General features: G+C 52.4%; 1 protein-coding gene across 1 annotated transcript; it reads left to right on the forward strand.

The window, feature by feature from the left end:
- Positions 1–152: 152 nt before the first annotated feature.
- Positions 153–5,134, forward strand: LOC100736976 (ubiquitin carboxyl-terminal hydrolase 46-like). The gene is given in 5 exon segments (XM_084957826.1): positions 153–605; positions 607–742; positions 1,124–1,205; positions 4,515–4,777; positions 5,073–5,134. Coding segments are annotated over 5 exon segments (996 nt in total).
- Positions 5,135–11,409: the final 6,275 nt, after the last annotated feature.

Here is an 11,409-nt window from a genome sequence, read left to right on the forward strand (position 1 = left end):
GGCACACAACTCCCACCCTTTCTCAGTAAACCCTTTGTGATGTGTGTAAAGAACAGAGTGGGGGGGGGGCTCCCCGCGAGCCCTCCACCACGGCCGGCCCTGCTTCCAGCTTAGAGAGGCGGGGGCGCGGGATCGCCGCGGCCTGTAGGCGGATGACTGTCCGAAACATCGCCTCTGTCTGTAATGTGGGCCCGATGCCTCTGCTCTGGAAGAAGCACATCGGTCCAGAGCAGTTTCCAATCAGTGAACACGGCCTCGGATTGGTCCGCTTCGGAAACACCTGCGACTGTGACTCCGTGCTTCAGCCCCTCTACTTCTGCCGGCCTCTCCGGGAGACTGTGCTGGCACACAAGGCCCAGCAAAAAAAAAAAAAAAAAAGGAAGGAAAACTTGTGGCCGTGCCTGGCAGACCTTTTCCACAGCATCGCCACGCAGAAGAAAGTCGGCGTGATGCCACCAAGGACGTTCCTTTCGAGGCTGAGAAAAGAAAATTATCTCTTTGGTCGCCACATGCAGCGGGATGCTCACGGGTTTTTAAATTATGTGCTAAATACTACTGCGGACGTCCTGCAAGAAGAGAAAAAACAGGAGAAATGAAACGGGAAATCTAAAAAAATGCAACATGAACGAACCTGCGGAGAACAAGCCGTCAGAACCCGCCTGGGTCAACGGGATCTTCCAGGGAACACTCTCCAGTGAGACCCGACGCTTGAACTGTGAAACCGGAAGCATCAGGAGGGCTTGTGCGCGTTTGTAGCAGCTCTGCTGTGCGTGAGTCCGGGGTGGTGTCGTAGCCACCGCCCCCGCCACAGTTGTCTTGAACACATGCACATGGCCTATTTGTGTGCATGAACTTCAGCTGCAGACTTTTGGGAGCAAGCTTCCAGCCAAGATGTCTCAGCCGCCTCAAGTAGAGTGAGAAGGGAAAAGCTCAAACACTAGATTGCTTTGCATCCCGGACTATTTTGAGGGTCTAAAAATCCGACCCTCGAACTGGACCTCCACCAGTTAGCCGGAAAAGATTTTGGCCACGAGGAGGTCCGACTCCCCCACATAAGGGGAATCAGCCGTGGTAGGATGAACTTGAAATGGAAAGGCAGGCTTGACCTTGGATTCTCCAGCAGTTCGCTGGGTGTTCGGGACCCGGCCCTTTTGGCGCTGCTGTGAGAACTGGGTGCCCTTGTGTCTGGGCGAGTCTGGCACATGGTAGGCACTTAGCGTTCGTTGGATTTGAAAACGTTTTCCCGAGGGTGATTCAGGATCATGTCTATTTAACTCTATGAGTGGCCTCCTAATGGGGTAGTGAAAAGCCAGGCTCTAGAGCCAGGCTGCCGTTTGCTTTGGGACATTGTGCCGATGACTCAGCCCCTCTGTCCTCAGTCTCCCCGTCTGTAAATTGGGGATGATGAGAATGCCTATCTTGTGGGGTTGCTGGGAGGATTAAGTGACTTAACTCTCAGGAAGCACTCAGAACCAAGTAGGGGGTGAGAGCTGATGTTATATATTACAATTACTAACAACACGAAAAGGATAGGATCATCTGGGGTCTCAGAATTTTTTAATAACATGGTGTGGGAGTTCCCGTCGTGGCGCAGTGGTTAATGAATCCAACTGGGAACCATGAGGTTGTGGGTTCAATCCCTGGCCTTGCTCAGTGGGTTAAGGATCTGGCAGCTCTAGCTCCGATTAGACCCCTGGCCTGGGAACCTCCATATGCCATGGGAGCTTCCCTAAAAAAAAAAAAAAGCGAAAAGACCAAAAAAATAAAATAAAATACATAACATGGTGTGAAAAATTCTGTAGCATTGTGCATTTTTCTGGGGTGGCAGATAGAAGCTTTTATCAGATTCTGCAAACGTACTGGGACCCAGAAATGGTTAGGAAATGCGGATTTACGTGGCCTCTTTGTCTTTTGGCAGTCTTCTGTCCTTTGACACAATTACGGAAGCATTGTAGAAACAATTAGAAAGTATAGCTAAGCAAAAACAGACCAGAAGTTACTGGTAACCTCCCCACCCAGAGACGATAAATTTGTAACATTTTCTAAAAATTAGGTATCACGTTAGCCCAGAGATAACCATTTAAACATTATGAAATACATACTGCCAAAGCATTTAATATTAATACTTATCTATCTAGAAAAAACAAAAAGGAACAGAGCAAGGGCCACTTGCAGTGTAATGGTACAGGCATGCTGCCAAGTCCTTCTGCTTTGAGGTCTAACGCAAGACACACCTCTTGATGAAATGCCCCGGCCCCCAGATGCTCCCCTTTCCTCCAAATCCTGGTGATGGTGACACTGATAACAGTAATGATGGTGATGGTGGTGGTGACCGTGATAGCAGTTATGATAGTGACTGTGATGGTGGTGGTGGTGGTGATGATGGTGATGGTGGTGATGGTGGTGATGGTGGTGATGATGGTGGTGGTGGTGGTGGTGTCAGTCAACACTCCCTGAGGGTCTAGAAGCCTCCTGTGCTAAGTCCTTTCTCTGTGTTAATCCATGTAATACAACACTGCACCAAGCTGGTTACTGTCACTCCTATTATTTAGATCAGGAAACAGACAGGACAGGCTAAATGACCTGCCTCAGCCACATGGCTATTCAGACAGAGAGTGAGGGTCCTCCACAGGCCTTAGGAGTCCGACCTCAAACCTGCCAGACTGGCTGCCCCTCTGAGGTGACAGCTACCGGTTTGGCCCTTGTGTCCCTGCTGGAATTCTTAGCTAACTGGCTCCGTTGTAATGTGGCTCCTTCACTTCTCAAAGTCGAGCAGTCTTATTCTTTGTGTTCCCAGGGTGCATGCAGTTAGCATTGACCTAAGTGGCTACAGTCAGATTCTCAGTCCATTGTACCACAGTGGGAACTCCCCTCCCATGCTTTTTAAAAAAAACATTTTTTTCCCTTTGCCATGTATCTGCTGAGGACTGGAGCTGTTTGACCTAGAATTTCTTGCTGTCTGGATCTCTTGAATGGCATCCTCATGGTGCAGTTTGGCTTGTTCCTCTGTCTGCTGAGTTCCCGCCCTTTGGCAGGACTCTTAGTGCAGGTGCCCCCCCCCCACCTTTAATCAGAGGGGTCACAATGTCTGGTCTGCTCTCTTTGTCTTTTTTTTTTTTTTGTCTTTTTGTCTTTTTGTTGTTGTTGTTGTTGCTGCTATTTCTTGGGCCGCTCCTGTGGCATATGGAGGTTCCCAGGCTAGGGGTCGAATCGGAGCTGTAGCCACCAGCCTACGCCAGAGCCACAGCAATGCAGGATCCGAGCCGCGTCTGCAACCTACACCACAGCTCACGGCAACGCCGGATCGTTAACCCACTGAGCAAGGGCAGGGACCGAACCCGCAACCTCATTGTTCCTACTCGGATTCGTTAACCACTGCGCCACGACGGGAACTCCTGGTCGGCTCTCTTTGGGTGATGTCAGCCGCTGCTGACCAATGCTGAGGTCCACCAGCGCACTGGCTGTTGTGCAAATGCTGAAATGCTCTCATTGCTGTTCCTTTGTGTTGGTTGGGTTGCTGCCATGAAGCGATGCTTCTCCTCGCCGCCTGCTTGGTTACCTGGCGATATGGTGATATGTGGGAAATCCTAGCTCTGCCGGGCTTTTCCTTACCCTCTTCTCCGTCACACCACATCCCTTTTCTTCCCCTCCAAGAATCCTGGCTCTCAGGGACACGGGGGTGACAAAATTAGAATCTCCTCCTTGGGTTCTCACTTGTCAAGGTCAGTGGCCTCCGTGTTGCTGGATCCAGTGGTCACTTCTCAGTCCTCACCCCCTGGACTCGGCAGCAGCATCGGACACCGTCGACGCCTCTCCAAGCGACTGCTCTCTCCCGGAAGCGCTGTTCTTCTGGATTTTTAGGACGCGCCCCTCTCCTTCCTCATGGGGGGCCTCTGTGTCTCTCCCATCTCTGCATGTGGGAAGGGCCCCGTTCCTCTCCAGCCACTGCCTGTGTGATCACATCACGGCTCCAAGTCTCGCCCCTGCACGGCCCAGACTTGTCCCCAGACCCTGACTCGGGTCCCCTCCACCTCTTCCCTTGGATGTCCCAGAGCCTCAGCGTGCCCCGAGTTGTCATCCTGACGCTTCTCCCCCCAAACCCTCCCCTCCCTCCGCCTTCCCGTCTCACTAAATGGACAGCCTGGCCCTCCAAGTGTGTGGGTAGAAGCCAAACATGTTGGCGTCACCCTGACTCCTCTGCTCTGCTCGGCCACCGCCTCGCCACCGGGAAATCCCACGGCCCCTGACATGGACCCAGACTCGGAGCACCCACCCCGTCGGACCCGTGCCAGGCCTCCCCTGCCCGGATTTCTACGGCAGCCTTCCAACTGCGCTTCCTCCCCTCGGAGTCGCCCTCTAGTCTGTTCTCCCACCGCAGCCTCTTCGGACCCTCCTCTGCCTGCCCCGCCCTGTGCCTCCCACCTCACAGTCCTCGCAACAGCGAGCAGGGCCCCATGGGATCTGACCCTGGTCGCCCCTCTGCCCCCTGCCCCCCCCCCCCCGCCCCACTCCAGCACCGGGACCGGGGGCCCCTCCAGGGCTGTGTACTTGGGGTCCATCTGCCTGGATGCAGCCCGCTGTCTGCAGGGGCCTTCGGCAGATGGCATTGCGTCAGAAAGCCCTGCCTTTCCTCCCCTTCAAACACCAGCCCGGCCCGGCCCACGCTGCTGCCTCTCCAGCTGCGGCGTCATCGGTCATGCCACGTGTTTATCTGCTCTTGGGTTGTTGTCGTTGGACTGTGGCTCCGCCGCGGCAGATCAGGTCTCCGGAGCCCGAGGTGCGTCGGGATTTGCTGGCGAGTGAAGAACGGACGCCTGCCCCGTCCTGGGGGCGCTGCTCAAATCGGTCTCATGCACACTTTGGGCTTATGCCTACTTCTCTCTCTCTTTCTTCTTTATTGGGGTGAAACATCCGTAACATACGATGCCCCATTTTTCCGAGCGCACAGTTCAGTGGGATTAAGACCATTCACATTGCTGGGCGACCATCACCACCCTCCGTCTCTATCGTCCTCCCAGACTGAGACTGCGCACCCATTAAACACTAACTCCCCGTAACTCCCCCTCCCCCAGCCCCTGGCACCCACCCTCTACTCCCCGTCTCCATGGACCTGGCAGCTCCAGGCACCTCGTAGAGGGGATTGCACAGTATTCGTCCTTTTGTGTCTGGCTTATTTCACGGAGCCTCGTGTCTTTGAGGTTCGACCGTGTGGCAGCATGTTGCAGAGCTCCCTTCCTTTTCTAGACTGAGTAATATTCCCTCTGTATAGACCACGTCTTGTTTACCTGTTCATCTGTCCCAGGACACTGGGGTTGTTTCCACCCTGTGGCTGTTGTGAATAGAGCGGCTGTAAACAGGACGTACCAACACCTGCTCGAGGAGGCCCTGCTTTCAGTTCTTCTGTGTCCGTACTCAGAAATGGGATTGCTGGCTCATCTGCCAATTCTGTTTAATTTTTGCAAGAACTGCCAAACCTAACTCTCTTTTTTCCATGCTTTGTTTCAATGCAAATTCATACCTGTCCTCAACACTCACCTCCCCGGTGACAGTTCTGTGGCCGCCTCCACCCACAGGGCCTCTCATCCGGGAAGCCTGCTCTGTCCACACTCAGCTGGCCTGGAACGAAGTCAGTGTTTGTCCTTCCCGGCTTCCAAAGGCTCAGAATCACACCTCTGCATGCCACTAGATGGCGCTGCTGAGTAGTCTGAGTTTTCCCCTCCAGGAAAAGAACTTTTTTTGTTTCCTTCTCCTGGGGGTTGAGTCCTTCCTCCAAGTTGGGGTGATTGCTTCTCAGTGTCCCTTGCCTGGGGTCACACTGGCCAGAAAGTTGGCGACGTTTTCAAGCTTCTAATGCCTTTAGTTGGAGAAGCCCACGCTGGCCTCCTTGCAAGGGTGATGGTGTTGGGAAAACACGAGCGCATGGGAAAGAACATAGGTGGGGTGTCAGGAAAACCTGCATTTTCGTCCTAGTTCCGTCAAGAACAGTCTGTGGCCTGGAACCATTATCTGGGCTCTCGTGGCCTCAGTTTCCCCATCTGTAACATCAAAGGGTTGGATTAGTTAGTGTTCTCAATTCCGGCCGCGCCTGAGTCTCGCCTGGGGAGAGGGAACATCCACACTGGCTGAACCAGCCTCTCCAGGAGACGCGTGCTCTGCAGCTCGCTGCTGGTTCTGCTCCCCTGGGTGGAGAACCCCTGGGTTATGTGGTCCTTGAGATCCCTTTTTTTCTCTTTTGGCCGTACCCGAAGCATGCAGAATTTCCCGGGCCAGGGACTGAACCCACGCCGCAGCAACGACCCGAGCCGCTGTGGTGATAACGCCGGATCCTTAACCCGTTGAGCCACATAGGAACTCCTCGAAGCATTTTCAACGAAGCTAATCTGGTTAGAGTAAAACTAGTATTATCCGGCACCCTGAGAAAATGCTGCTTTTGCAACAAATGCATCTTCCAGATAATTGAAAGCTACTCCTTTGTCAGCTAAAACCCTTTTGCTAGTTTAACTTTTTATTTTTTGTTCCTATTTATTTATTAATTTTTGGCCACAGCAGGCAGTGGCTTGATGTGGGTTCTCCGTTCCCAGACCAGGTACTGAACCCGGGCCATAAAAGTGAAAGTGCCGAGTCCTAATCACCAGACCCCCGGGGAACTCCCCAGTTTAACTTTTTAGATGGAAACTGTTCTAAGGCAGAAGATACCCTTTATTTCCCATTATTTTTAAAAAATTGTAGTAAAAATACACATAGCCTCAAATTTATCGTTGTAACCACTTTCAAGTGTTCAGTGCTTTCACCTTGTGCAACCATTGCCACCATCCATCTCCAGAGCTTTTTGAACTTCCAAAACTGAAAGTCTGTCCCCAGGAAACACTTAACTTCTCATCGCACTGGCAACTACCTTTCTATTTTTTTTTTTCTTTTTTCCCCTTAGGGCTGCACCAGCGGCGTATAGAGGTTCTCAGACTAAGGGTTGAATCAAGCTACAGCTGCCGGCCTACACCACAGCCACAGCAACTCAGGATCCGAGCCGCATCTGAGCCTATACCACAGCTTGTGGCAATGCGGGATCTTTAACCCACTGAGCAAGAGCAGGGGTCGAACCCACATCCTCATGGATACTAGTTGGGCTCATTAACCACGGAGCCATGACAGGAATTCCAGAAGTAACTCTTGTCTCGCGCACTCCCCCTTTTCCTGATAAGCCGCCTGCGGGGCCGCACGGCAGGTTGCTATGGGGGGGCACAGGCACCCTCACCATTCTGCCTGCCGTCTTTTGTCGCTGTCGCGAGCTGAGTTTGAGCAGCTTCTCTGCTTACAGTAGGTGGTGCGAGCTCGTCCTTGCAGCTCCTCCAGCCCCACCTCTGAGCTTTTCCCCCTTGGATGCTGATCTCTGCAGAGGTCATCAAACCAGCCAGCTCCCTTTCCTCTGGGCTTCCACGTTGCCCGGGCCAATGGGAGGTCCTGGGAGGAGAGAGAGAACTGTGTATTTATTCCCTAGCTCCTTCCCTGTGGGAGTTGCCAGACAAAATGCAGGATGCCCCGTTAATTTTGAATTTTAGATAAACAATAAAAAAATTAGTATATCTTGAGCAATCTTTGGGATATACTTAACATTTTAAAAAATTAATTAATTAATTTTTATTTATTTTTTTATTACGCAAATGAATTGGTCACATCTGTAGTTGTATAATGATCCTAACAATCTGATTTCACAGGATTTCCATCCCACAGCCCAGGCACATCCCCCCAGCCCCCAAAACTGTCTCCTCTGGAGACCATAAGTTTTTCAATGTCTGTGAGTCAGCATCTGTTCTGCAAAGAAGTTCCGTCTGTCCTTTTTTCAGATTCCACATGTCAGTGAAGCATTTGATGGTGGTGTCTCATTGTATGGCCGACTTCACTTAGCGTGATAGTTTCTAGGTCCATCCATGTTGCTAAAAATGCTGGTATTTCGTTCATTTTAATGGCTGAGTAATATTCCATTGTGTATATGTACCACCTCTTCTGGATCCACTCCTCTGTCAATGGACATTTAGGTTGTTTCCGTGTCTTGGCTATTGTAAATAGCGCTGCAATGAACATTGGAGTACATGTGTCTTTGCGAGTCGTGGTTTTCTCTGGATAGATGCCCAGGAGTGGGATTGCTGGATCAAATGGTAAAATTTTTTTTTTAATTTAAAATTCAAATTTATCTGGGCATGCTATATTTTCACTCACTAGATCTGCCACCCTATGAGCCCTCGTGGGTTTGCAGAGGGCAAACCTCCTGGCTTCCCTCTGCCAGAGGCCACGGCTCTTGGGGTTTCCAGTTCTACTCCTTCCTCCACTCCCATCGGGGGGTGGCAATGACATTCCTGAAGCGTTCCCAGTGCTCCAGGGCCCTTGTTGTGTTTTCTCAGCTTTAACAAAGTCCCTTCATTAAATTCTCCCTGTCAGCCCATCAGCTGGGAGGGTGGATCTTTGACCAGTGGATAATGGGGCATTCGTAATTGGTGATGAGAGCTGTGTGAGCCAGCGGCTGTGAGGGGACACCGGGGTGCGCCCCCCAACAGACGTGCCCGTGGCCTCCTTACAGTCTTCATGAGGTGGGGAAGCTTTTCTCTAAGTTCGCCGCTGCATCCCAGAGAGCTGAGGCTCTGCAAGTCCTTTGCAGAAGTGAGCTGCCTGCCTACTTGATTGTTTCGAATCTGTGGCACTTCCCTGGCCGCCGGCAGGTCTCTGGGGCCAGGAGCCTGCGGGCCTGATCCCCTACTCGATCCCCCCCCCTGCTCCACTCCACTTTATTCGTGGAGTAAATGAATGAGCAGACGGTGCCAAATGCCCACCAATAGAGCCCTCGCCGCCTGGGAACAGCGCCTCCATTCCTGCCACCCTGTGCGCTGGACCCGGGTCCTCAGGCAGCCCTGGGCCCAGCCCTGGGCCACACGCTGAGGCTCAGAGAGTGGCAGGTCCTGCCCTGAGGGGGCGAGAGGTGGGGACATCCCTGCAAATAGCTGGAAATTGAATCAAGGGCACCAAAACCCCAACAGGGCACAGATCCCCTGGCCAACTGAGTTCTGAGCCCAGAGAGTCCCTCCAGGTGGGGACACCAGGGGCGCCACATCCTAATGCCCAGAGCATGACCCTTTTGTAAAAGGGCCTTTGTCGATGACTTCGCTGCCTTGTCTGGGTGGACCCTATAGGCCAACACAGATGACCTCAGAGAGGAACGTGGCCGGGGACTTGGCACGCAGGGACAGGGACGTGAGGGCCGAGGGCAGGCGCTGGGGGAGCAGCCATGAGCCAAGCCACTCCAGAGGCCACCCGGAGCCCCCACAGGCTGGAAGACTCAGGGAAGGATCTTCCCTCGGGCCTTCAGAGGGAGCACGGCCCTGCCAACATCTTGAGTTCAGACTCCCTGCCTCCACAGTGAGAGAATGCATTTCGGTTACTTTAGGCCACCTGCTGTGGTGACATGTTACAGCAGGAGACGCAAGGGCTCCTGCTTCTGCCCCTATTTGCTGTGTGACCTCAGCCAAGTCAGTTCCATCTTCTAGCCTCAGTTTCTTTCTGTTTTCCTTTATTTTTTGGCTGTGTCTGCAGCATGCAGAAGTTCCCGGGCCAGGGATGGAATCTAAGCCGTGGCTGCGACCCGCACCACAGCTGCAGCAACACTGGATCTGCAACCGGCTGCACCACAGTGGGAACTCCCAGTTTTTTTTTTTTTTTTTTTTTATCAGAGTATAATTGATTTACAATATTGTGCTAGTGTCAGGTGTACAGTAAAGTGACTCAGGTATACAAATATACACACGCATACACACGAATGTATATTTTTTCCATCTTCTTTTCCATTATAGTTTATTGCAAAGTATTTAATATAGTTCCATGTGCTATACAGTAGGACCTTGTTGTTTACCTATTTTATTTTATTTTTAGTATTTTTCCCTTTTTCGGCCACCCCACAGCTTATGGAGTTCCTGGGCCAGGCATCAGATCGGAGCCATGACTGTGACCTACACCGAATCCTTTAACCCACTGTCCTGGGCTGGGGATCGAACCTGTGTCCTGGTGCTGCAGAGACCCTGCCGAGCCTGTTGAGCCACAGTGGGAACCCCATTTATCTATTTTATATATAGTAGTTGTCAGTCCAAACTCCTAATATATTCTCCCCCCTCAACTTCCCCTTTGGAAGCCTGGTTGTTTTTTTACGTCTGTGAGTTGGTTTCTGTTTTGCAAATAAGTTCATTGAATTATATTTAAGATTCCACGTATAAGTGATCTCACATGATACTCGTCTCTCTGTCTGACTTAATTCACTTAGTGTGACCATCTCTGGGTCCATCAAAGTCGCTGCAAAGGGCATGATTTCATGCTTTTCATGGCTGAGTAATACTCCATTGTACAAAGGTACCACATTTTCTTTATCCATTCCTCTGTCGATGGACATTTAGGTTGTTTCTGTGTCTTTAGCGTCAGTTTCTTCATCCCTAAAATGGTGCGTGTGTGCAGGCGTAGGGAGGTGGGTGTGAGGTTCCTCCTTGCTTTTGCAGTGGGGTTGTTTTGAGGACCAAATGTGACAATTCATGTGAAAATGCTTTCTAGGGTTAGTAGAACATCAAGAATAGTGATTAAGGAGCACGAAGATATTTCTGTCCATGATAAGCCCCTCTTCCTGACTGTGGGGACGAAGCTGAGCCCCTCCCCCCGGCACCTGGAGGACAGCGGACATCCTTAGGTCAAGGTGGATCTGGTCTTTGCAGGAGTGGGAGTCAGCAGAGTCCGTTGTGGGGCAGGGGCCGCTGAGATGCTCTTCCTTCGCCTCCCCCTTCTCCCCTCCAGGCACCGCTTCCTTCTCTCTTAACTCCTGTTATCAAGACAGCCAGGAAACACCATCGTCTTTGCTCCTGGCTCTCTTGGGTCAACATGCCAGAGGCTGGGGGTGGAACGAAGCTTCGGCATCTGGTGCAAGTGGAAGCGCCCCAGCCACCCCACGGGCTGTCTTGGAGGTGCTCAGCAAGGCTTTGGTGACCATTTGGTGGTGAACGATCTGCTACACCTGGGGAGGGTGGGCTCCACGACCCCCTGCGTCCCATCCAACCCCTGGTTCCTGCCTGGGGCAGAAACCCTTCTGCTTCTGCGTCACCCGAGGTCCTGCCTCACCGCGCCCACGCCCAGGCTCCCACGCCGGTGTGCGCATCCGGGTAACTTGGGAGGCGCCGCCCACACACCTGTGCTCCTGCCGGGGCAGCTGCTCTCCTGTAAGACGAGGCTGGAGTCTCACACCAAAGTCCAAGTGCAGAGGAGGAAGGGGATGGACACCCGGGCCTGCGGTGGGGCCTGGGTGCCTGTGCATCACTCCTCCTGTCCCCCAGCCAAACTCAGACCTCGAAGTCCCCCTTCTGGGGAGCTGTGCCAAGGTGGCCACGTATC

This window comes from Sus scrofa, chromosome 5, assembly GCF_054392235.1.
Source record: "Sus scrofa isolate SSC_HxYL_T2T_F1_AM1 chromosome 5, Sscrofa_HxYL_maternal_Yorkshire_Landrace_v2.0, whole genome shotgun sequence".
Taxonomy (NCBI): domain Eukaryota; kingdom Metazoa; phylum Chordata; class Mammalia; order Artiodactyla; family Suidae; genus Sus; species Sus scrofa.